The sequence below is a fragment of the Corapipo altera genome, unplaced genomic scaffold (assembly GCF_003945725.1).
Source record: "Corapipo altera isolate COAL_440 unplaced genomic scaffold, ASM394572v1 75, whole genome shotgun sequence".
Classification (NCBI taxonomy): Eukaryota; Metazoa; Chordata; class Aves; order Passeriformes; family Pipridae; genus Corapipo; species Corapipo altera.
In genome coordinates this window covers 12,896,842-12,924,044 of record NW_020884887.1, presented here as the reverse complement: position 1 = coordinate 12,924,044, position 27,203 = coordinate 12,896,842, and the positions used below count along the sequence as shown (strand labels likewise).

Sequence of the window (27,203 nt, the reverse complement as noted above, 5' to 3'; positions counted from 1 at the left end):
AACAATTGATTTTCACTGGTCCTTTTAAAACAGCAGTACCATTTGCTACTTCTTTTGGCTCAAAAAAAAAATGTACTTTTTTAAATAGACCGTCATATTTTTTATCAGAGGACACAACACTCCAGAAGCTTCCAAGGAGACTCTTCTGGAGACTACACACAATATTTGTAAGAGGGTTTTTTGACTCTGTTTTCCACTTCTGAATTTTTTGGTCCAAATGCTAACAAAAAAAAAAAAAAATAAATAAAATCACTTATTCAAAGGAATTAATTCATATCACAGACCAAGAGAAGACAATGAATATCACAGAATTCTGTAACTATGTGCAATTATATAGAGAGGGAAGGCCATGGTTAAGGATTTTTCTTCCTGATGAACCAGAGATCCTGATTATTTTTTTTTTCAAATCAAGATTCTTATAATGATTGGATTAAAAATCTGATTAATCATGTAGTGTTTTTTTTCCTATTTCTCTCTTACTCATCAGATGTGTCACGATCTTACAGAGGCTTTTGAAGATGATTTGTGAACACAAACAACAGGCAAGCAAGAAATGACTGATACTCTTAATTGTTTATGTTAAAGCCATGGAAAATATGAATTTTGCATGAGTCCCATGAAAAAGGGCAAGCCAGACAATTTCACTCATGTGGCTTGGGGAAGGAGAGGCTTAGAGAAAATTTTATTACTTTGGTTTATGCTTGAAGTAGAAATTAAATTTCAAACAAAGAGGGCTTTGTGGGGTTACATTCAAATAACTTCTAAAAAATATCATCTTTTTTAATTATTTGAGGTAGCTAAAGGTAGCTAAAGGACCTCTCACGAACCCTGGCTGTAAGAAATAAGTGACCACACATTTTGGAGAGCTTTTCTTTTTCCCCAGGAATGGTTTCCCAGTGTTCTTTTTTTTCAAACCCACCTAGAGCTGAGAACATTAAGTAAAGGCCAGGACACTTTCAAGCAAAGCTGCCTCCTTGCATTTTTGAAAAGCCTGAGATCAGCTCAGCTGGTCAGACCAGGGTCCTAATAATAATGGTGTGGGTTCCATCCCTCCATGGGCCATTCACTTCAGAGTTGGATTTGGTGATCCTTGTGGGTCTCTTCCAACTCAGAATATTCTGTGATCCTGTCATCCCCAGAATTTAATGGCAGCAGCTGTGGCTGAATTCCTGTGAAGCTTTTGGTGTTTCCTTCTCCAAAGCAAAGCAAAGTGGACTTGCCCTGGGAGTGGGATTGTGTTTGTTTGGCATAAATTTATGTGCTGGGAAAGCTTCATCCCAGTGACCCTCTGGGATAATTTCTACAGGCAACAAAATTTTCTCTAATTTCTCTGGCATTTCCCCAGGGAGGAGCAAGGCTAATTCCCCTGGGAAGGGTCTGGATGCCAGGCATACTCCTGCATCTCTCTCTTGCTTTGCCATGTGGACACACTGGTGCTGAGGAAATCATTCTGCTGTGGAGCCAGCATTTAAAAAGCAAATTTCTATTTCAAATGCCGAGCCAGGATCTCCCCATTAGTGGCTACACATCACTAGGCAGATGTAACTAGAGAGGTTGTTAAATATAGTTTTAGGTATTTAGGTGTTAATAATCCCTACTTGGAAATTTGTTCCCAAACTTGGAATGGCAGTAAATGTTGTAATGACAGTAAATGTTGTAATGGCAGCAAAATTATTTTGGAAACTGCTTTGAGGAAGGTGGATGAATTGAAGAGGCATAAAGGCCTGCTGGGTGGATGAGTTGTCAGACAAGCTGGGAGCCTGGTTGTGCCTCTGCTTCTACCCTTCTCCTCGACCTTGGGAAACTCCCTTATCCAAGTGCCTGCTTTTATCAAAGTTGCCCTTCCCCTGATGCCCAGACCTCGTGCAATGAGGTCACAAGCTTGGGAGGAGCCTGTGGTTGAAATGTAATACAAATAACACACAATGCAGAGGTCCAGTGAGAGGCTGGGCTGCCCCTGATCTCCCTCTGTACCATGCAACCCCCTCCAGAAGGTCCCTGGCAGGAATCCTTTCCAGAAAGGAGATGAAAAGTGAAGATAAAACGTACCCGTTGTTTGGAATTCAGCATCCCCATCTCGACATCATTTTCACAGCTTTTGGCCTTAGATTTGCAGAGTTTTATGAGGCACATTTTTATTCTCAGTATGAGATAATAAAATGATTTAGGGCTTGGCACTAGGTTGAAAGGAGCAGGTAAAGTCCTTCCTTCATCAAAGTAGGACAGCCAGAGCTTGGCACGTGCAAACTTCCACTCCACATCTGCATCCTCCTTGGGAAGGGAAGAGGGGGAAAACAAAACAACATCCAAATCAGTAAATAGGAAGGAATTTAGCTATGACAAGGACAAACATACAGTTAAGAATTAATTAGAATCATATTTTGCTTGCCAGAACAAGACCCCTGCACAAAACGTGTCTCTGTGGTAACCCCAAAATAAGGAACATTTAAACAAAGTAATGAATAAACAGAGAGTAGAAGTCCTCCAAATATTAGACTACTTCCTATTTCCTTGGATATCAAAGGAATTGTCTCAGCAACCACTTTTTTCTATGCTGATAAATGAATGGGTCAGAACACAGGCAGAGTCATGGAAAGCAGAAGGAACTGTTGTGAGCACAACAACAGACTGTGTGTGATTAACTACAAAGCTGTTTGTCACCTTTACCACTACAATAACCAGGAATCCCCCACAGAACAGGGTAGGTCACTGCTTTCTCCTGTCACCAGCTCATTTCCTCATGGGTCCTCTTTTCCATAGATCAATACACCTTAATTCTCCTCCTATGCATGTCCTGTCACTGCTGAAGGCGAAAGAAAAAGTCCATCATGCACTGCCTGTGAATCTCCTTCATGAATTGTCAAGGTGGGCCAGAATCACTTCCCAGTAACAAAGATTAGCAAATATCTTATGAATCTGCTTGGCATTTATACTGGAGGATGGTCAGGGCCATGTGTCAGGACCATTTAGAAGGAAAAGAAAGGATGAGATACAGCTGCTGAAAAGCTTCTTCACTGTGGTTTACATGGTTTCAGTAGAACTGTGGGTCTGCCAACACCCCATACTCATTTACATCTGTGTTCTGCTGAAATTAATAACCTCTGATTACCCTCTACCTCTGAAACTCAGTCAAAAACTGGCACGACACAACAGAGGTTAATTCTGTCACAGTTACAGCAATATGTCCTCACTTCACTGCTGCCCTTTGCTCTTCTCATGGGTTGAGGTTCCACCTCACAGAAGCCCCAAGCTGAATTACAGACTAAATCACTCGTGGACAGTTGTAATGCCTTTCTGTTAAGCAGTTAAGAAGTACTGCTGATGGAAGCAATTCTGTTTTACAGCTGGTGAAAGGATGTTTCTTTCCCTAAGTGCAAAATTTGTCAGGACACACCAGCTCTGGAGGCATAAACAGAAGAAAATCAGAAGCAGTTGAAGAGAGAAGTTCAATGGAAGGCAGGAGAACACAGTCTTGTCACTCCAGGTGACAAGCAAATCATATCCCTCCCCACTGTCCCTAATGGAATTTAATTCCTAAGAAATGTCCATCCTCTGTCACTACCGACTTTGCTGCTCTCAGATAAACACAGTGGCAAAAAGGACTTTCTCTGCAGTCAGTCTCCATCCCTGGGCTATATTCAAACACATGTAGATGTGGCACTTAGGGACACGGTTTAGTGCTGGATTAATGGTTGGAGACAATGATCTTAGAGGTCTTTTCCAACCCAAACAACTCTGTATGACTGTCTTTAACCTCATTGCTGCTGAGGACTGAAGTGAATTAGGAGGAGATGCACCAGTTTTTCCTCAGTTAGGAGGATCAGGCAGCTCACATTTGTTTTCCTTGGTGATAGTCACAGGTAATCTTGAACCAAGTTTTGAAAATTTCCATGCAATCAAGAAGGATGACAAAGCATTTTGCCAGGGAACTGCTCATCACAAAGGTTAGACTAGAAAGTTAAAATAGGCCACCTATTCAGGTATTTTCAGAGATTTTTTTTTCTTCAAAAACTCTCAAGAGCATCCCTGCCTGCTACACTGAACTAGAAAATGCAGCAAGAGGCTGAGACCCCTTCTGAAATAAAGCTTGTTTCAGGTGAAGAAGATTCAGGAAAATGAAGAAGATTCAGGAAAATGCTTGTCCTTAAGTGATTAGAAACCTTTGGAGAAATGGCTCTGCTTTCTGCAAGCAGGAAAGATTCTGGGGCAGAGAGCACATGTAAGGTCTCCCTGACATTTAGACTTCGTTAGAGCACGCACAGGATTGAGTTATATTTGCACTACAGTGCATGGATGAATCAGACATTACAGTGAGAAAATACTTTCAGCTCTGGCCTTTTTCAGTGTCAGGCTCTGAGGGGAGATTAGGACAACTAATTAATACAAACCCAACTGCAGAAGTTTGACATTTAACAAATCAGAAGTAAGAGGTGACTCAACATTAACATTCTCCAAATAATGTATTTTTTTCTACCTTTATTTAGATTAGCAGAGAGTTGTTTATGTCTAAAGCATTTAGCAAAACCCACTCTGCCAACAGCCAGGCTGGGTAAACCCTGCAAATGCCTTTCTGAGAAACTATTCCTTTTCCTTGAGGGCTCTGTTTATATGCTTTAAAAGTTGCTTTTTGTGAATGTCCAAGCAGTCATAATTTTCAGACCTAGAGACTCCTCAAAAAAAAAAATCTGAATCAATTTTATGTGCTTGGTAGTTTTATATTTTTAAATATATATGCATGAGCTTCAGATCTACATGGGCTGGAGAGTTTAACCAGCAGAGAACAGGGTAAAAAGCCAAATGAAATATCACTTTGTTATAAGTAAACAATGCAGTTAAGGCAACACAATTTGGAGAAGTTATCACAACCAACACAGGGAATAAAAAATACCACAAACCACTTTCATGTAAGGGAAATTGTGTTTACACACAGAGAGTCATTAAAAACAAGGAAGCTGAAGTTTTTCTAGAAATGATTCATTGTTAATGATTAATTCAATTATAATTTGGGGACAGACTCAGCCTCAACTCTTGCACAGTGTAAGATGTGTGGTCAGAATACTAATCTTGGATATGGAATAAGCTACAGCTTCTTTGTTTGTTTGTTTTAGCATTTTCATTATCAGTGATAATTAAGCACACTGAGTTTGTAACCTAATTTCTTACCTCGATTTCCTGATAGGAGTTGTTGATCATGGCTATTAACATGTTGAGCAGCACCACCACCATAGTCACGTTATAGACTCCGTAGAGCACATATCCAATATTCTCAATGAATTTATGGTCGTACTTCAGCACCACAGATATCACTTCAGATAAGCCAAATATTGACCAGAATAAGGTTTTAAAACTTTCTTCTACCCTGAAAATAAAGCAAACAGTTGTTTTGTAGAGTTGGCACCAGGTGCTAATAATAAAATAGCAATACACTAATAAAAATATATGTCTTGGCACAGTTATTGTAGCCCATTATCCATCACCCAGGGATGTGCCAAATCATATTTCCTTATTTGATAAAGAAATATGATTTCTGATTAATGCTACAAAGGTCCAGTGTCCCCTGATTTGCTCCATCTGTTCTTATCAGGTGCATTATTTGTCACATGGATTTTGTGTCCCTATTAAGGACAACAATTCCATGGGAAACTTGCAGGTTGAAACTTTTTCTGTAGGGCTTTTTCCTTCTACTCGCTCATTCTTTTCTCATCCAGAGAAGACAGAAGAGTCTGACCTCTTTATATAAAGTTTCCAGGGCAGAAGAGAGGACAGGAAAGTTCTGATTTGTGGCATTAATATAAAGAACACAGAGTGCAAATATAGTCAGACCATAACCTGGTTTTCTTCCCATCCTGCTTTGGACTGCAAGCAAGTCAGACACCCAAGCAGTTGTAGCAAAAAATTGAAATTAAAGTGTGGTAGAAGATGTTGCAGAGAGGTATTTTGATTTTATTATTATCCTTGCTTGAAAGTAGAAAGGAATCAGAGGAAAATAAAAGATAGGAAAAAGAGAAGGGAATAAGCCAACAAGAAAGAGAAGTGGGGCAGGAAAGAATGAGGCTACACTGCCAGGTCAAAAGGAGAGTCTGATCCAGGGAGTCAGGGCTATGAGAGGGAGAAGGGGAACAGCCACAGCTGAAAAGGAAGGAAAGGAGGAGGAGGAAGGATGTGGCACATTTTGAAAGCAGTTTGCTTAATTTTTAATTAAAAAGGCATTTTGCCTTTCCCAAGAAATCCTTAGTCTGTTAACAGTTAATTGCTTCCTCTCTGCTCCTGCCTGCCAGGAGCAAACACCTTGAAAGGAAACAATGCCACTGACAAATTATTTTGAGGAAATGTTTTTTGCTGGAGTGGCAGACTAATCCTGCTAAATCTGTTTATAACAACAGCTTATAGACACAAACAGTGACATATCCTACAGGAACAATAAACTTTACATAAACTCCAGTGTCGATTGCACCATTCGTGAAAGCAAGAGAAATTATTTTCCACCCTTTGAAAGGCTGGGCAGTTCCTTTCTGCAACAGCAAACTGGTATTTATTGCCCTTCATAATTTAGGGTATTCCATATTTCATTTACAAGTAGCAGTAAGTCTGCAGTAAGTATTCAGTGTAATATTTACGATGTATAACTGCACCGACCAGTGAGGGGTAAACTTCAGTGGGGTTTTGAACAGATGTTGCACCACTGCCTTTAAAATGTGGCTTTTTCCTCCATCTCCATGATCCCAAGAGCCACTGACACCGCATTCACACCCCCTGGTTGCTCTGCAGGATTGCAGAGACACTTGTGGGATGAGCTGTGGGCTGCAAACAGGTGCCACCACTTCTCCACTTGCTGGATATTTCCCCTCCTGTGCCACTCTGCTGTTGTGTCCTGCCCTCACCTGCAGCAGAGCTGACCTGGCATTAATGTGTCCCCTTCCCTTCACCCTGTGGCAGCAATCTGGCCATTCAATAAATGTTCTTCTTCTCAGTTAAAGAGCACATGTAACACCAAAGATCCCTGGCATCAAACCCCACCACATAAGGGTTGGACTTGATGATTTTGGAGGTCCCTTCCAACCCAGCTGATTCTATGATTTTATAAGTAATTTTTCAAGCTAAAAAAAGCCATAACCCCCAGCCTCAAACCCAGCTGCCCCTGCTATTAACCTGCCTTTTTCATTTGGAAATGTTCCCGTGCTTTTCCACCCTGCTGGCAGATTTTAATACATGTCAGCTCTGTTCCTTTCTCTGTAGCTTAAACATTAACCTTTATACTTCAGCAGTGCCAGATTCTCCTTGAAAAGTTAATTGAGGACTGTGAGCAGCCTTGGCCACCCTGAGCACCACAAATGCCAGAGCACCAGGTTCCTGTGGGATGTCCACAGTCCTTATCTCCAGGGTCAGGTAAGTGGGACTGGGAAGGTGGTGGAGAGGTTGACCTGACCTGTAGCACCCCAAACTGGTGCTTAGCAATGCCCCCAGGCAGATACAAGACTCCCTCTTGCAGGTGAAATGCTTCTAAGGAGACTTGTACTAATCCATCCCTACCCTCCAAAAAAGGCTGGATGGCTCTTTCCTTCTCCCTTTTAAATTCCTGCAAAATTCCAGATTTGACACAGGTTGCAAGGAGCATCAGTGGGGTTTTTTAGGAACATTTCACCAAAACATGAGAGGAGGATGTTTGGAGCCAAGCTCCCAAAGATTCCAAAATGTGTCTCGTCGTTGCCAGATAAGCAATTTACCCCCTTCCTGTGAGGTCAGCTGGTGTTTTATCCTTCCCAAAGACAGACAAATGAAGGGATGGAGGAAGTCAGGAGTCCTGCCCAGACTGACAGCTCCTGGCAACAGGAGGGTCTGGCAGTGACAGATTGACTGATGCTGCTTGGGGAGGTGGGTTTGCTGCAATCTCCCTCTCTGCTGTGAGAGAACCAACTGTTGCAGTGAGGAGACAACTGAGATAATTTTCTGTTTGTTTGTCTGCTTCAGAACTCACAGTTCAGTAAAACCTCAAGATTTGACATCAAGGAAGAAAACAGACCATAGACAATAAGCTAGTTACAGATTTTCCTCACTTTTGCAAAGAGCAGTGTGCTGTTATCAAAAAAGATCACAGCAAGGCTATGATTTCATGTCAGCCTTGTGCCCTCCTCTCTAAGAAAGCTCAAGGCATCCTTTCAGATTGATTTCCTTAAATGAGCTGGAGAGCTATCACTGCCAAAAAAGTGGTGCAGCCAATATAATCTACAAAACTACCACATTTTGACAAAGCAAAACAAGTAGAAAAAAGCCTTCAAGCCTCGAAGCAGCATTGGCTCTGAACAGTGAGTCACATTTCCCTTTGGGGAGAGGGAGACAGAAAGCCTGGTGTTGCAGCCTTCAGCCTGATTTGTGATGCAGAAAGCAAGAGGAACACAATCAGCCTTGCCTCCATCTCGATTTTGTTTGCATGGCATGTTCTTAATTACAGGCTGTTTCAAGAGCTGTGTGCTGTACACAGCATATGATAAACAGATAAACATAGCTGGGGGTGGAAATGGTCTGATTTTCAGCATGGAAGAACCTCCAAAAATTTTTGAAAGTGTCCCACGGTTAGGTAAATAATCTCTATATTTGGCTGTGTGGAGTACGCAGTACATCTTTATTTCCTTTGCATCCAGAACATCAAAATGGAAGAAATGAGAGAAGCTTTGCATAATAACTCGATTCAGAGGCCACTGGGGTGCTACATTCTTGCTCTGTAGGTGACAACAGAAGAGAAATCGAGCATGATTTCAGAAATGTAATAGCAAGGAAAGGTGAAAGTCAAGTTGCACCAAACATTCACTAACATTAGAACTAAGCAAGCAATTCCCTCTGAGCGTGATCTGCACAAAAGTACACTCTTTTTTCTGCCTACATACTGTCCTGGGAAGGTGTGGTTTTCATAAAAGTGTCATTTGGAGTTATTTTAGTGAGCAGTTCTTTGTCCAAGGGTTCCCACTGGGCCCATCCAGGGAGGTGTCGACTCAACACCCCTCAGAGCTGCCACAGCCAATGAAGTGCCTGAATCCAAGGGGTCTTCTTCTGTCACAGCTACCCAAGTGACCTCTGAGAATCAGGTCCCACAGTCAAATAGTCACATTTCTCAGGGCCGAACTTGCTTGCTGTAAAATGTCACCCATCCTCATTAGAATTCCCAAATCACCCCCAGGAAATGCATCCGGTGATGTCGCTGAAGTCACAGTCACAGGAGGGTTGTGAGGACACCAAATTAAGCAACGCTCTTCTTAGCCCTGGTGATTTTTCAGGGAATGAGCAGCTGAGCTCCTTTTTTAACACTAATACTGAAATCTTCCTCCTTTTCACGTGTAAGTTAAAGGTAGCAGGAGATACAACCTTCATCAAGACCCACAGACAGCCATGAAAAATAGAGAAGGAAACATTGCTATAGCTGGTGGCTGCCCATCTGCCAAAATAACCTTGTAATTAGCTTATTAAAATTGTTTAAGACTGTCTACCCCGGGGGCTTCTTGCTGAATGGAATGTCTAAGAAGAATTTTCAGGAGGAATGTAAATCTATTCTCTTTGTTTCATGCGATGAAAGGGCTCGTTTTCACTGATCATCGTTTGACACTCCCGAGTGTTTAAACAGTCAGAAGAAAGTAAGTATTCTTAAAATCTCTTCCAAATTCTTAAAAAGAAAGATTTATGCTCATGGAAAATTTGCCTTGTAACAACATGAAGTCCCTCCGGGATAAATAGTCAGCAGGCTGAAGTTAAGGAGGAAGAGCTCTCCCCAGCCCAAATATCCCCTGGGCATTTGAGCAATCTTTACTCCACTGAGCAGTCATCATTTTTAGTGAATGTTTGCTCATTATTTCAATCAAATGATGGTAACTCCTGGAAGATCCACTTAGCTAATGAGTACTAATAAGAGAGTTACTGTGCAGAATTGTATCAGAGACTGGAATTTGTCAGTGACGTGCCTGGGGGATACCACAAGTGAGGGTTGCTGTGCCACCAGCCAGTCAGGGATGGCAGTGACTCGATTTCTCATTAAGTCTTGTGCTTCAAGGGCATCTCCTTCTCTTCAAATCTGAAGCAAGTCACAGCCCACACACTCAATTTTCTTCTCCCTCACCGCTGAGCACAGATAAATGTAAATGCATCTGGTCTCATAAATCCTTCCATTAAAATGCCCCCTGAGGCTACAGGAGAGGCCTAGGAGGCATATTTGGCTCGACTAGAGGAAGTAAATTTAATGTTACAGGTTACATGTGGCACAAGAGGGTGGTGTGGTAAACCTGGAAGGTAACAGCCACTTGTAGGACAGAAGTGATGCTGAAAAGGCCCTTTCTCCTAGAGGAGTGATGAGCTAAGCCCCAAGCTCTCTGTGTAACATGGCAGAGAACTGACACATCAAATGCAGCATCAGATGTCTCCTCTGCACCTGGAAACCACCGTGGGCTCAGGCACTGCAGCTTTGGGGTGGTTTCCTGGAAGTCAGCTCACAGCAAGGGGAAAACATTATGCCAAGCTTTCCCTCACAGACAAGCAGGAAAGTCCCCACTGTGTCCCTAAGGCACACAGCTTTGACATGGCCTTTGACATGGGCTGAAAAGTGCCCAGTCAGGACTTAGAAACCATATCCCAGACACCCTGGTTTGTTTTGCTCTGTTCTGAGCACCATGACAGCAGCTGGCTCTGCAGAAGTGCACCCAACAATCACAGCTGCACTCAGGTGATGTCGTAAAACATCACAGAATCACAGAACATTCTGAGTTGGAAGGGACCCACAAGGATCATCAAGTCCAATTCTTAATTGAATGGCCCATATAGGGACTGAACCCACAGCCTTGGATCTCAGGGAAGCAAAATCCTCCCTTATTTTACATATGTTTCACCTTGCAGTTTTAAGAACAACAATCTTAGGTTTAACTTCTTCCCCACTGCATCTCTTGACACGTTGGACTGAGCACCTTCAAAAAACATTTTCCTGACCTGCTATTTTGATTTCCAGAAAGAACCATTTCTGAACTTACTCGGCTCCCTACACTCAGACCTAGGGCTGGCTGCCAGGGCTGGACCTGTGGGACGAGTTTCCCTGTCAAAATCTGGGTGTGATTCCCCCCTCCTCAGAAGCCACCAGAGCACCAGCAACGGTCCAGAAGGGATTGAGCCTTTCCCCCTTTTAGATTCCTGTGAAACCGCATGAGATTTGGCACAGGTTGCAAGGAACATCAGTTGGGATTTTTTAGGAACATCTCCCTAAAACAAGAAAGCAGGATGTTTGGAGCCGAGTTCCCAAAGATCCCGAGGCCGGAGCAGCGGGAACAGCCGCTCTCCCCACAGCTACTCACGTGGTGAACGCGGGGTTGTACTTTGCACCAAGGTAGTAGGAGTAAAGGTTGAACATTCCGATCATGAAGGCGAGGAACACCATGATGAAGATGACCATGAACTTGAAGATATCCTTCACAGTCCTGCCCAGGGAGATCTGCAGGGGGCCGAAGCTTTCGTTGGCTGGAAGAATGTAAGCAATGCGGGAGAAGCTGAGTACCACAGCTATGGCATACAGGCCTTCTGAAATGATCTGGGGATCCGAGGGGAGCCACTTGTTCCTGGCTAAAACAATACATGTACACGGGGTGTTAGTAACAAAGAGTGGCAGGTGGAAGCTATCACCATAAATGACCCTTTTCCACACCGAATCTTGGCTTTGGCCAGGAGTTAAAGAGAGAAAAAAACCAGTTTTGGAACAACTGTGCACTGAAGTCCTCAGCTTGCTGGAGAATTAGTGAATTAGTTGTGTTTTTCACGTGGTAAAGATGAGAAATGAACAAGTCACTGGGATTCGCTGAAGCCACACAGCAAAAAAATAGCGTGGCTTTAAACAAACGTGGTATTTTCTGTTTGTTGAATATCAACTGTGCTGTGCCTTTTCCACGTGAAGCTCTTGAGATGGAGAACAAAAAGCACAACGCAGTGGAGTATAGCTATAGATTTTATACAGGGCACTGTGTCAGTATTTGGGAAGGGAGCATTAGGGAGACTGAGATCTCTATCCCCACCACTAGATAAGAAAGTTAGGATTTGTTCAGGTAAAACAGATATATATGTGTATATATATATAAATATGTATAAAATGTATAATGGAATACAGATAAAAATGTATAATTTTCATATTATCTTTACATTAAAACCAGTTCTTGCACTCTAGTCACTCTAATATTTTTACCTAAAAAAGCTCCCAGATATGCATCATTTACCTAATGTACTGAAAATTTGAACATTTATATTAATATGGCTTATAAGTGCCCTTGTGTCAACTGAGCTTCTTGACGAAAAGACTGTGGCTCAGGGCTAAAACATGGGACATCTTTAGGGAAACAGTAGTAAACTTAGGCATTATTTGCAGTAAAATCTGAAGCAAAGGAAAAGCAGCAGATGGAGAAATTCACAGGATCTCGTCGTGATGTTCTGTTCTTTGCACCTTTGGATCATGAGCTCCCTTTAAATGGATCGGTAGCAAACCAGAGAGGGAAAAACTCCATCATCTCCATGTCCTCTCTCTTGCCTGGGCAGAAAGAGGGATGTTTCCCTTCAGGGGGGACACACTAAGAAAGGGGCTGAGCTGGTGGGACCACCAGGCTGTGGGGTCAGGGCTCGTGTCCCTGGTGCTGTGTGGGCACATCTACAGCGGATGAAATCTGCTGCCTCAGATCCCCCTCTCCAGCCCAAGCACATCACTGGAACAACCACCTTACAACTCTAGGGAGCAAATGGTGTTACTTGGTGCTCATCTTTGGAGCTTCTGTGAGCAAAAATCCTCCTGGGGTTTGCTCAGGGTGACAAGTAAAGCTTGCAGAGGGGTGTAATGGATCCGGTCCCCACGCTGTACAGCAAAGAAAAACCATTTCAGCCATCAAAAACAATGTTGTCCAGGCACTGCTGCTGCTTTAGCACTTACAGACAATTTAGGCTCTACGAAAATATAGGTTTTGAAGAGCAGCAGCTTATGGATGTAATTGCTATTTTTATTTCCATTATACAGGTGTTGGATGTAACAAGTGCAGAGTGCACCGACAGTTGGAGATGCAGCCCCACATTCTATATTTATTCACACATTTTCCTCCTCTCACATTTGGAAAACCAAGCAGGTTACTTCATCTGTAATGCAAATTATACTCTGCTCACTCCCAGTTCCTGATTATCTGCTGCTCAAGCTGCTTTTTCAGGATGTGATTGACCTGAATGTAGACTTGGGACAGTGTCAGAGACTGAGTGAGGCTCAGATCCTTTCTGACGGTTTAGGAAGATGGCTGGAATGGGTAGACCCAGGAAGAATAATTTGGTTTAATTAGAAAAAAACCACACAAATAACCCCAAAAAGAAACCTGCTTTCAGCACTGCCACACATTAGCCTAAAAGAACGGGAAGTATTAGAGAACAAAAAGCATCTTACCATAGGTAAAATAAGCAACTTCAGGGGGAAGGGTGACGTTGTTGAGGTCATCGTCTTGAACGTACTGGTCAACATACTGTTGTGCTTCAGAGGCCTTGAGGAAAGCCATGAACCTGGCAGTGAATGATGCTACAAAGATGGACAGCATCCCAAAGTCCAGCAGGTTCCAGAGATGCACCACATACTCCCGTGGCCCCTCTTCCCAGATCTCCTTGCACTCTGACCAGATCATACCTGTGGAGGGGACAGGACGTGTTTAACAGAAGGTGTGTGTATGTTCAGACACAGAAGGTGTGTTTGTGTTCAGACAGACCTCTTTCCTGGACAACAGTGGCTTCTAAAACTGAAGCAAATAACTCTTTAATTAAGTTGAATTTCTTGACAATGGTTCAAGCCACCTTTTCTTAAAAATTTTTTCAAAATTTTGCGTCACGTGTCCTTTTGTGCTTGTGAGGCAGAAATTTCAAACTATCACTATATAAGTCAATGGCAAAGCTGATTTCTGGTGATGACAGAAAGCACAGTTCAGAAATTCTGATGACACTAGAAAATCCTGTTGCTGCTATATTTGGGAAAAATGTGGATTTCCTCTCTTGTCCCCAAAATCTCCTTGCCAAACAGTGCCACTGAAGATGGCACTGCTTGCCCTGCTGCTGTTTTCCTCCTTCCCTAAAGTAGTGGGTGGGTCCATTTAGAGAATGCAAACAGAGCTGTGCGAGAGAAAAGATCCAGGATTAAGTTCAGTGTGATTAAAGAAAGGGTAAGACAGAAGTTCTGCCCTTGCAATACTTTTCATAAAGCTTTTGGAACTAAATAATGATTTTCCATACATTAAAGACTGACCTACCACTTTAAACACCAAGTTTAGCCCGAATTTAGGATTTCTGACAACAGACTAACAGATAAACCTGTAAATGCCAAATTCAGTGAGTTCAAATGTTTTGACATCTATCTCCTATTGGGAAGTGCTGGGGCAGACAGGTGAATTCAGCGGGCAAGAATTCAGGGCAGATTCACTAATTTACCCAACCTTCAATCACAGCAGGGCTCCAGGGTCAAACCCTGCTCCTGAATAGATAAAGTGTTGGAATATTTAACCCACTGATAAATATTTCCTGCACTCTCCTCAGTCCTGTTTCCATAGCAGCAGCAAAATTCTCGTTTAATGAAGAAGGAGCAGCGCCTGCTGATTTCCATGTGGCCTCCTGCAATCTTCTCCTTCTTGTGAACTCCTTTCATCCTCTCTGCTGGAAGCTGTTGCAGTGTGGCATGGAAATGTAATTGCTTGGCTACTTCTGAGACTCCTGGAAGCATAGGGTGTCCCAGGAGGTGCACTGGGTTACGGGCAGGGAAACAGGTCAGTGGGAATCCAGCTGGAGGGGGGAGGAGTGAAGAGCTGCTGCTGTCAGTCCCTGTGTGAAGGGAAGGATTTAAAGAGAGAAAGGAAAGTTGAGCTTTCCACACCCCCATCAGCCAAGGCACAGCCAGCCTGTGACCTCCACAGCCCTGGAGTCTCCAGGTGGGTGCCTGGAGATGTGTTCTGATATAGGTTATGCCCTGTATAGATCTGTCTAGGGAAAGAGCCTCAGAAACCAATTCTTCCACCCTCTCCTTTAGACTATTTATCATTAAACCTTATTCATGGTGAGTGGCAGTTTGGGATGAAGTTCCTGCTTTTACTCAGCCAAGCAGCACCTGGGGACTTGAGGAGGAGAGCTGGGAGGCTCCTCTCCTGCCCTTCCTCTGCTCAGCACTCAGCAGATCTGCATAGGGAAGGAGTTAAAGAGAGAAAGGAAGCTGAGCTTTCCACACCCCCATCAGCCAAGGCACAGCCAGCCCGTGACCTCCACAGCCCTAGAATGTCCCTGGAGATGTGCCCTGATATAGGTTATGCCTGTATAGATCTGTCCTGGGAGAGATCTGAGTGCTGAGCAGAGGGAGGGCGGGAGAGGAACCTCTGCAGGTGCTTGGCTGAGTAAAAGCAAGAACTTCATCCCAAACTGTCACTGAGCACGAGCAAGGTTTAATAATAAATAGCTTCAGGGAGCAGGTGGAAGAATTGGCTTCTCAGGAATTTTCCTGGAGTGAGGATGAAATATTAAAGGAACATTTCCAGCTTTAAAATGCTTTTTAAATTCCCTGGAATGATGGATAGGAGCCATTAGCCCTGCGTGTGACGTGCATGTGTTGTGTAAAGGTACTAAAGCTCTCCAGGAAAAATCACGTGGTAGCATCACCCAACAAAGCACTCCTTCTCTGATGACCAGAAATGACTTTTCTGGTTGAAATATTAACTCTCCCATCCAAATTTATTTCTAATCTTGCTCACTTACTATACCTAAGTCACAGATTAATGAAGTAAGAAGTGTCTAAAACTGAGTAGACTGACTAAAATTAGAATCACTCAGTGAAAGTACCACGCTAATGGCCTATAATCATTCTTTTTGCCAGCTGTGTGGCAATCATTTTTTAAAAATGTCTACTAAGGACAAGCAGAAAAGTTCCAGTTATTATTCAGTCAGTACTGCTGGATAATTGTATATACATTGGGAGAGAATATTTTGAAGCTTCTCCTTAAGTAAAAGTACTGAGAAGAGAAAAAGCAACTAAAATTCAGGGGATGGGACATAAGGTGGGATGTAAGAAATAAGGGAAGGCGAGTAGGTAAAGCAGCTCTGCCAGGATTTCTTTTAAATGTGGTGTTCCTGAGGCCCCCACAGGCTCTGCCATTTCCCTGAGTTGGATGCACGGAGATGTGGGATATGAGCAGCTCCTGCTCTCCAGCTCCTGTGTGCCTCTTGTTCCCCCACAGCAGGGATGGTCAGAAATGTCACCTTGATGAGCAGGTCTGGTTTCAGCAGGGGAAGGAGAGTTAAACTACAGGCACAGTCCATCTGGAAGAAAAATGGGAGTGTGCAAGAAGTGCTGCTCACCACCTGTGCACAGAGGAGCAGTTTGTCAGATTTTGTATCCACTGGCCTGGGACATAAATCAGGAGCAACTGATGTTGCAGAGATGCCTTTGAGCCTTCCTGCATCCACCAAAGGCTGTTGGATTAAGAGATTAATAGTGCTGAGATTGCATCTACTCAGAGTCCAACTGCTCCCCTGGCTGCTTTTGCAGTGGGGATTTTGCCTCTTGGAATGAAACCTCCCTGCTTTCAGCACACGCTTTGTCCACACTGCTCATCAGGAAAATCCCAGCCTTCCTCATCTGAAGGGAAGACCTGGCTACAGGGGAGACACAGACAAATCCCAGATGCATGAGCCAGAATTGCTGTGCCCCATGTACAAAGGGGGAAGCTGGTCATGTTTAACGTCACGAGATCCCCGTGGGATCTTGTCCAGGTCCCTCTGGATGGCATCTCATCCTTCAAGTGTGTCAACCTCACCACTCAGCTTGGTGTCAGCCGCAGACTTGCTGAGGGTGCACTAGATCCTTTTGTCAATGAAGATATTAAATCCCACTGGTCCCAGTACGGGCCCCTGAGGGACACCACTGGTCCCTGATGTCCATCAGGACTTTGAGCCATTGATCACCACCCTCTGGATGTAACTGTCCAACCACTTTCTAATCCACTTAATAGTCCACTCAACAAATGTATCTCTGTCCAATTTAGAGAGAAGGATGTTGTGGGGGCAAGTGTCAAAGGCTTTACAGAAATCCAGTTAAATGACATCTGCAGCCCTTCCCTCGGCCCCTTACATAATCACTCCATCATAGAAGACCACTAAATTGATCTATGTCAGCTGCTTTTATTTAATTATATTTCTACTTACCTATAAATATTTATAATACCTGTAAGCTTTTAGCACCAAAAGGCTGAGCAGTCACCACCCTTAGTGCTTTCACAGTCCTTAAAGTTCAAGGTCACACGTGGGGCTCAACAAGTGCCCAAGTCCCTGTGCCAGCTTTGGGCCATCTGCACCAAACTTTCACCTCTAGGATTGCTGAACCATTGTTTGAAGCTTTCTGTAGGCAGGCAGGTAAAATGGCCAGAGCAGATTGTCAGAGCAGATGTAGGCAGTCATTAGAAAATCTCATTATACTCAGGAGTCTGGACAATGAATCACTTTTCTGCTCTCAGAAAAGTGAAAACCTTCGCTTCAAATGAAATTTTTTCTTCTTCATCTCTCAGGAACTCACCAAGCAGATGGAAACCTACTGCCTATAAGGAAAGAATACCTAGTCTAAAATCTAATCATCTTGTCCAACTGCTTTAATATCATTTTAAAAATATATCTTACAGGCTTACTCTATCCAGTCTGGCATCTATTCAGTATTTTCTAGCCTAATATCCTGCATGGGATTCTGATTATTGCAGGGACAGGGAACAAAGGAACAGTGGCCAGGAAGTCATCAGATAGAGCAGCCCTATCCTATTTTTCAGGGGATTTAATGCCATCAGTACTTATGGAACAGTGGAATTAGTTGCTGCAAGAAAAGAATCCGAATCATGGTGGTGAGCAAAAATAGATATAAAAGAGGTGGAGAAAGATTCTGCAGAGTTGATAAGCTCAATTTCCCAATAAATCCTCCTGAGCTTGTTTAGATTAGTGGTTCAAGCTGACTGCTCTGCCAGGAATAAATGAAGCCTGGAGGAAAAGTAATACATCTGAATCTGCCTAAAACTCCTTGGAAATTTAACCTGTGCCTGTGACATACTTTTTGCACTTGAAGGGTTCACCCACACGAATCTTTACTTTATAACTGTTGAATAACTTAATTTCTTCTAAAAGATTTGAACTCTGTGCTGTCCTCTCACCAGCAAGAATTTCACACTGGGGATGTCATAAAATCCAACTCTTACTTGCCTGGCAGTTTTCATCACTAAATCTCAGAGTGCATTGCAAAAAAAAGGACAATAACATTTTGCAGACAAAATAGCTGAGGTTCAGTGAATTATAATAGGATCATAATAGGATCCCAGGATAATAAATCAGGCAGGCTCCCCACGCTTTCTTCTGCTCACTTGAGATGGAGCAACATCCTAGATTGAAGCTACAACTTTCTATTATAATATTACCTTCTTTAAGACGCAATGATTAAACCAAGAGAGGTAAACAGGCAACATCTGTAGCATTTACCATGGAAAACAGAAAATCAGGAAAGTGACAATTTGCCAGGCGTCCTTCAATAATTTCAAAAGCAGTGACAAAAATTACAGTCTTTTATCCTCTTTTAATCAAAATTCTGCCATCAACCTCTAGGCTTATGGTGGTTTGTTTTCAGGTTTTTTTTTTTTGTTGTTTGTTTAGTTTGGCTTTTTGGTTGGTTTCTTTTTTTTTCCTTTTCCTTTGTCGTGTTATTCCCCGCGAGCTCGAATTTCCCCGGAGGGCTCGTAGACGTCTGGTTTTACTTACCCAACACCCACTTCATGATGAGCAGTTCTGTCCAGGAGAATTGAGTTGTTTTGACTCTGAAGATCTGTTTGGGGTGATCCGTGATGGTCTCGTTGGGGAGATTTTTGACTCCCTCGAACCGATCCGAGGCGTTCACCACCAACAGCCCCAGGAAGATTGTGAAAGAAACTGCATGGGCCACAAACTTCATGAAGGGACTTCTGAGGGTCCGTCCCAGCTGCAGTGGAACACAAAAACCACAGATTTTTAATTTTTTTTTATTTATCCACCTCCTGGAAGTTTTTTCCTATAAAAATTTGAATATTATTCCATTCCTGTATACGAACGTTTGAATTTTTTCCCATAAAAGTTCCCATGAAGTTGCAATGTCAATTGCTCTAAGAGAAAACACTTTTTTTGGGGCTATTTTGGAGGAGAGCAAAAATATGAATGTTTGAATTTTTTCCCACAAAAGTTTTTACAGTTTGCCCAAGGTGAAAAGAATTCAGAACTTAATTGTGGATCATTAACTAAATAGGGTTTAGATTTGTTCCAGTTGTTGTTTGCTATTACTAGGCATTATGCATTGGATAATTCTTTATCTTATGTTGCTCCTTTAAACCCATATGTAGCATCTAATTGCCCTGGCCATATGGAGAGTGGAAAATGAAGAGACAGGACATTTATATGAGAGACATGTTTGTTTGTATATGTGAGTGTGAATGTCCTTATTTGTCACTATAAATCCTAGTGATGGACCCAATTCTCACCTTTAAATCACTGTTATATATTAGAATCTTTTATTAGTGGTGAATTCTTGGTTCATTATCAATGTGTAAGAAACAGCCTTCTGTTTAAATATTCTCTAGCAACGCTTTTAATATGCTTTGCTTTGATAATCTTCTGTCATAATTACTACAAAATCTGGGGAATCACTCCCAGAACACAAGGATTTATTTCAGGACATTAAGCCAAGAACCAGAGCAGCAGGTCTCTTCTCTACAGATAATATTTGTTCCATTTTTCTTGAGAGGCTTTCTTTGTCAATGAATTTAAATATCACTCTTTTAATTTTACATTTTCTGTGAACTAAAAAAAAAACAGTACTCCCAAAAATGTCAGAGTGGAAGCATTTTTAGGAGCACTAGAACTGAAGCCTGTGGTGTTGGACACGATAGGGAGCAATGGAAGAGCTGTCCTGGATGGGCCCTTTGCAAACATCCCTCAAAGTAAATTCCCCTTGGTGGCAAGGCAACATCAAATTCTTCTTAATATCTACTGACTTAATCATAAAACTTCATAGGAAATGTGAAAAAAGACTGAAAAAGGAAATTCGTTGGGTTTTTTTTATCTCTAAGAGTAGATTAGTTCAAAGGAGTCCAGCTCTCTGGTCATTGAAGAACAGGAAATATTTTAAAAGTAGAGCTCTTGTCATTCTATTTTTCAGGCAACAGACTGTACAATTTTTCTGTTGCAATCTTTTATCTCCTCTTTTGATCACCAGTGAAAAAGGTTTCAGAGACTAACAGTTCATTTCAAGAGTCATGGCCTAAAAGAGGTGGATGAGTCAACCTGGATATTTCAGGACAGGACAGGCTTAAACTTCACGGCTCTTGTCAACAGTTTGTGCACCCAGAGGTGGATGAATGACTGACACTAAAACCGGTTTTAAAATAGACAGTTCTGTGCAACTGAATGCAAAAGAACACTTAAAGCTGAGTTGCAAACTCCAGTCAATACTGTTTACCAAGTTTTTGAGGGGGTATTTGGTATGGTCCAGTCTAGTCCCACAGAGCTTTATTAAAGAAAATTCTCTGCTAGGGAGGAAAGGTTTGAAAACAAGTTTCTTGCTAAGAGACATGAGGGAAGGAATTATTTTGAGATATGAATTCCTCTATTATTCTATGTGGAACTGCAGAATTTGATCATCTTAAGAATGTGACACACAGCAGGATTGGTTAGGACAGCTCTTATAAACAGTATTCCTCATCAGAGATTTCCTTCATTTTTCTCACTGCCTTAGTCCAGAAATTAATCCCTGACTCATTCCTGGGCATCAGTGTGTCTCTTAAAACAGGCCTGATTTAAGTCAGATATCTTAACTGATTGTTACTATGGAAAAATTATTTCATTACCCAGCTGTGTATCAAGATTGTTTTCGTCAGTTAAAACCAAGTAAAACACTTGTAAAGTTGACCAGGGCAAAACTGGGCTGCTGAGAATCACAAGTCTTCTGCAAAACACACAAATCATCTCTAACACCCCCATCCTTTCAGTGGATCTGCTGCCTTTGGGGAATTTTTTGCAGTTACACTGTGAGAGGATCCAAAGCTCATGGATCAACTCCCAGCCCTGGAACTTAATAATGATGATTTGGGGGGAGGTACCAGTTCAGGGAGGGGAAAAATGCATTTGCTATTCAGTTATTTCTCTCACAATCAAAAAATCAAGACTCCATTGTTCTGATCAAGGCAAATCTATGCATTGAAAGACAATCCCTGGCTGAAAAAAATGTCAAATGGACTCTGTGCTAGAAGGTTATGTGTTGTTTTTCACAGTCTAAAGTGAGGTGAAAAGAAAGGAACACTGAAAAGTGAGAATGCATGAAAGGTTTAGTGTAATGAGCTGATGAAAAGTTATATCCCTTCCCCTCCATTTTTAATTTCAGCAAACCTACCTCAAGAAATTAAATACAAATAACTTTCTCAGGAATTTTTTTTTTCTGTTGTATAACCATTTTATTTTTAAATTTTTTAACCTCACTTTATTTCTCCTTAGTTTTCATGCCTTTCATTTAAATTCTCTACTTATTTCTGGTCTAATTGTTCTTCCCACCTGTTGCTATATTCAAATGTGACCTCTGTAATTCTGAGAACATACCACAAGTGTTGCTGTTGGCTGGTTTGCCAACTCCCAGCACATTCAACAGAGGTGAAGGAGATTAAACAGCTTCCTAAATCCCTGCTAGACTGGGGTCTGCCATGAGTGAATCCACGTGGTAATTCCACACATTAATTCCCTTTACAACCCAGCCCAAAGCACCCTTAGCACAGCCCAGCTTGCACACAAACTTCTCTTTGTGCAACTCTGGGGTCCTGTCTGTGATTCATAAAAGATGAGGGGCTTTGTGCTGATACAAACCATGAGGAGATGAAGTTGCAGAGTCAATTGCTCTAAGAGAAAGTACTTTTCTTGGAGCTATTTTGGAGGAGACCAAAAATTTTTATTGTCTCGGACATCCTGAAAGACTGTTTTTCTGATTGTGGTAATATAAATCTTTTCAAATTATAGTTTTTCCTTAATACTTGGTCATGGATCTATAATTTTTTGGGCTGGATAAATTAAGAAAGGATTCCTCACTGGTTTTTAGAGGAAAGGGGAGAAAAACACTGACTATATTATCAGTGCCAGGGTCACTTTGATCAAATTTAAGTACCTGTGATAAGCCTCCTGCAGAAGATGTCTTACTTGTAATGGATGATGTTGCTGGTTATTGCTGAATGTGAAATGATCTTTTTCTGTGGCAAGAGTAGTTTATTTATCACTCAGCCACACACCTATTTATCTCCACTTGTTTGAGGAGACTCTTTCAGGATGGAAACCTCTACAAATTTCATTCCACACCACATAATCTTTATCTAAACTGAAGGTTGGCTCTGGTCCTTTGACCTCTGGGTCTCAAAAACCCTTCTGCTCCATCTGATCTGTATTTAGGTACACTGCAGTATTTCAAGTTTCATCATCTTTTCTCTCAAAAGCATCAGGATTGTATGATTCAGTCTAATCTCTGCAACACTAAGAAGTTCCCTGGGGCTTGCCAGACTTTCAGGCCCAAGTGCCATAATAATGCTCCACTAACTAAAACCACAAACTCAGAAAGGAGAAGGAAAGGGAAGAAAGGAGACCTGAAGAAGGGAGGAACCTGCAACAAAAAGTACATAAAAGTAACAAGAGTTCAAACATCCCTAAAAGAGCAACAAGAATTTTCTCTCCTTTAGTTATTTCAAATTTTGGCGGCTTTTATTCTTTCTTCACCCCACTCCTGTGTTGTTGCCTCCTATCCATTTCTTCCTGTTCTTTTCTTGTCACCCACTACCTCACCTTATTTCCCCACCACCTCACCTTTAAAAAGGATGAATCTCAAACCATGCCTGTTAGTTCCAGGTGTGTTTTTTCAAGCAACACCTCAGGCTTGCTCTCCCCTGGGCAACCTCAGAGGGTACCACAAATCACTTCCCAATGACGTGATGGAAAAAATATGATTTCATTCCATGCCCTGGATGAAATAACCACACCCTGCACCTTGCTGAGGCTGTACCTTGCTGCAGGGAGCGATCCAGTAGGCTATGGCAAGGAAGGGCAGGCCAATGGAGACTCCAAAGACAGCCAAGAACTTCACAGCTATGGATTGCTGCCGCAGGCCTGAGAGGTTCTCGTACCACATGGTGAGCAGCTGCTGCTGGCAGTTGGGGTGAGCCACAAACTGAGAGAGAAACAGAAATAAAGGTGTCAGTAGCATTGTCTGAAGAGGAACTTGCCCACGGGACAAGGTAGGGCGTGTCTTTGTTGTCCAACACATCTTAGGGTGTCACAAGCAGAGAACTGCAAACCAAGCACCCAAAATCCCCAGGTACTGGTAGAAAGTGTTCCACTTCTCCTCCTCATCTTCTCTAGAGAAAAAGTATTTTTTTTCATGGTTGGAAAGCACAATGTCTGGGCTAAAATACAAAATCTGTTGGTGGAGAGCACTAACAAGCTGCCTCTGAGCAAGTTACCTCTTGGGGTAATACAGTCTACATTGAGATGCAGAAAAGAAACAGAGGGGCTTTGATTTCAAGCTGAAAAAAACCCACCTGTGCTGACCTGCTAAAGACTTAGACCATTGGCATAGTAGGTTTACACAGCGTTAATATTATATTGTTGTATTCACTGCATGAAGACCAAAAGTGAACCATCCTGCAGGGTTCTCCTGTAAATTATGAGAGATCTGGCCAGTATTTTACTACTTGAAATGCTTCATCTCAGAGTACCTTTCAAAAAACGACAGCTCCTTCTTTGCTGATCAGACAAAAAGACAAATCTAACAGCAGGAGGAAAAACTGTGGTGCTCTGGTACAGAAAGTACATGTTTTGTATCCTGGAACTGAGACTGTTCCTCAGTTTATTGTTCAGAGGTAAAAGACAAGGCAGCAGCAGACAAGGGAAAAGGGCAATTTCTTAATGGCAAAATTACAGCCACACCAGATCCCACGTAAGACTTTTATAATAAAAGATTAAACTATTTTATGTTATCCTTCAAGGTGATTGAATTTAGAATGTGACTATCCTTAATCACAAGGAAAGGTAATTAAAAGGCAAAACAACTGAAAGAAAAGATGAAAAATAAATACGTTGCTAATGCAGATAATTGCACTGGCAGAACTGAGGGTTTCATTTATTAGTTCAATGGTTGAACAAATGTTCCTGGGAGGGAAATGTAAAATTTTCCACTGTTTCAGGGAGCAGAACTTTCTGGAGGTGAAGGGGAGGATGAAGGGGATCAAGAGAGAAAGAGAAGAGGAAAGAAGACGTTACTGAGGGCTTGGTGACCAACCTTGCCCTGTGTCAGCCCTTTGAGCTTCACCCAGCTGGGGGATTTCAGCTGCCTCCTGTAGTTTTATTGTAACTGAAAAGTAGAGAAAATTCTAACTCTGCTTTCATCTTCACTATCTGTGAACTTAATGGACTCTTTTTGATGTGTTTGCATAAGAACAAAACTGTTAAATGTGAGTTTAAATGATCGGTTCATCGCTGGTGCAGGATGAAATACAGTTGCACAGTAATTAGGATTGCTGTGCAGTAGCACTTTTCCTTCATTAATAGCACATTAGCAGCTATTTAAAATGTGCTTCTTCTGATGAATTAGGCTTTGGGGTCTACATTTCTCAAAAAGAGAAATAAAAAAAAAAAAGCCTATAAGACTTATTCAGTGGTAAAGTCAACCAGAACCAAGACATTTGATAGGTACTTTTGACCTCCTTTATCTTTGGATTTTTTCCCCCCATTTTAATGTGCTTTCTTTTTATCTGCTGTCAAAAATAAGAAAACTGTCAAAAAAGGTAATTATAAATAATGAGTTGTAGCCCTTCTGAGCATTTAAAGTTTTCTGTGGAGGTGATGACAGCAGTACCACAAGGAGGTATTTCCTAAAGTCCAGCGTTTGTACTGATGCTGCTTGGGCTCTTTATCTTCCTGGTTAATAGACAGAAGGATGAAGTGGAAGAAAACTCAACAGAGAATTTATCCTTTCTGTAAATTTTATTTTCAGATGTGATGAATTCAACAACAATTGTAGCAACTCACGGAAAGGGGAATTACACCGGTAATTGTGCAGACTTCTGAGATGAAGGGCCCAAGAAACATCCAGGCTTCCTCCTCTTGCAACTGGTCATTGCATTATGAGAATTGTTTCAGACAAAGGAGTTCAGTCATCCTTGGCAATGAGACAGTCAAAGACTTCGGCTGGTTTGGCATTTCAGAGAATTCATCAGACATTTTAATCTGTTTCATTTTTCCCCCTTTGTCTGGGAACAGCCACAATGAAAATACAAATACAGGAAAATTGAGAAGGAATTGCCATAAAACGCAGTTCAGCGGAACGATTTATTTTGTGTGAGGCAATAAAGACGGGCAGCAGGCCATGGAGCCTTGATGGTGTTCATCTCCCTCTGATTATCACAAAAACCAGGGGAAAAGAAGATAAGGAAGATCAGAGCATGACTGAGTTTTGATCTGTTGTTTGCTTACAGCAAGCAGGGCAGTTTTTCATTATGTTTGCTCTCTCAGACATTAATGAAACACGCAGTGACCCCTGGCCACTGCCAGCCCTGTCCCCATCAACAGCTCAGACACTGATCTTAGATCTCCTCAGAGATGTCACAGAACCATTTGACTTCCTCTCTTCTGGAGAGGAGCAGAGCTGGAGATAAAAGCTTCGAGGCAGAATCCTTCAAAGGGTGATGAAAAATGGGGGAGAGGGGGAGTGATATTGAATTTCAGAGGGCTGAAGGCTGCGGTGCTTTTTCAGTGTTCCCATTAAACGTTCTTTTCTTTTCTTCAGGACTGGAAAATGAGGCTGGGAGGCTTTTAGGGACAAACTGTGGATGGTCCTGTGCTGCATCCCAGAAGATGAGAGAGGCAGAAAGTGTTGCAGCAAGAGTGGTGTGGGCAGGGCTGTGCAGAAGGGCAAGATAGCTCTGATTGAAATGGAAACCCCGGTAGGGAGGGCATTGCCTGGCTCCAAACCCAGCCTTTTAAAAGCCTTAAGTGCTTTATCTCACGGGCAGAGCCAGTCCCCTCCAAGCTGATAAAGGTAATGCATCAGGAGCTGGGAGCTCAAGCAAAATGTTTTCCAGTGCTTCTGCATTCAGAAACCACAGTGGGAGCTGTTCTGGTCCCGTGGTACTGGGACCCCAGTAGATGGCGCTGGTTTTTCCTTATACCTCTGGTTTAGGAAGGAAATTGTACTTCCCTCCAATCTATCAGTCACACAGCTTTTTAAGTTTAAAAAAAAAGCTAAAGAAAAAATATGATAAAATCACACATCAGTCTGAAGAGTCAGCCCTAATAACGAAGCTGCCAAAGCAGCATTTTTGAGAGGCACTGAAACACTCAGGAAAGACACCTCCAAAAACCCCTGTCCTGTGCCACAGGGAATTAAATGATAGAGATGAATATTTTTTCTGTCATATGGAAAAAAAGTCTCTAAAAGCCTTCAGTGGGAATTGAAAGGGCCCAAAGGAACTGTTTTACACATAGAAACAGTGTTTGAGGCCGCTGTGGATACCATGTTGAGCAATAACTTTTCCATGTTGCCATCTAATTTGATGTATGACAGCTCTTTCTGATAACTCAGCATGTATATGCATTGTGGGAAAGCACTTCACAGCTCTCATTTTTTCCTCAACATACTTGTTCAAAAATGCAAGGGTTTCACTACACAGATGATAAAGTACCTCTGTACCTCCATAAATACATGGGAAGTTACTTCTGATAGAAAACACTGTGATAGAAAGACTTTTATTTTCTATTTTCTATTCTACTGAACAGAGAAAGAGCCTGTGATGAGGAACCTGGTCACTTCTGCTGTTCAGTAATAGCACTGGATTGCTTAAGCTGCCAGTGCTTGGGCACTGTTTAAACACCCAGTCCTAAACCCCACGTGGTCCCTGTCTTAAGGGTATCTCTCCTATCCTGTGGCACACAGCAGATAAGCTACAGAAAGGCGACAAAAAACCCCCCAGGAAATTCTTGAGTGTCAGGCAATGCTCACACATCAAACAGGAAAAAAGGGGGGAAAAAAAAGAGAAAAATAAAATAGAGAAGGAGAAGAGAGGGAGAAGAAGAGGGAGAAGAAGAAGGAGAAGAAGAAGGAGAAGAAGAAGGAGAAGAAGAAG

At 42.1% G+C, this 27,203-nt stretch overlaps 1 protein-coding gene across 2 annotated transcripts in view; it reads right to left on the bottom strand.

The window, feature by feature from the left end:
- TRPC7 (transient receptor potential cation channel subfamily C member 7) overlaps positions 1-27,203 on the bottom strand; it is a 72,243-nt gene that overhangs the window by 6,627 nt on the left and 38,413 nt on the right. For both annotated transcript variants that reach the window (XM_027643730.1, XM_027643729.1), the window contains exons 4-9: positions 23,087-23,251; positions 18,790-19,006; positions 13,427-13,660; positions 11,322-11,586; positions 5,164-5,359; positions 2,050-2,271 (exon numbers count right to left, since the gene is read on the bottom strand). In XM_027643730.1, the coding sequence (XP_027499531.1) occupies positions 2,050-2,271; positions 5,164-5,359; positions 11,322-11,586; positions 13,427-13,660; positions 18,790-19,006; positions 23,087-23,251 (1,299 nt within the window). The remainder of the gene's footprint in view (positions 1-2,049; positions 2,272-5,163; positions 5,360-11,321; positions 11,587-13,426; positions 13,661-18,789; positions 19,007-23,086; positions 23,252-27,203) is intronic.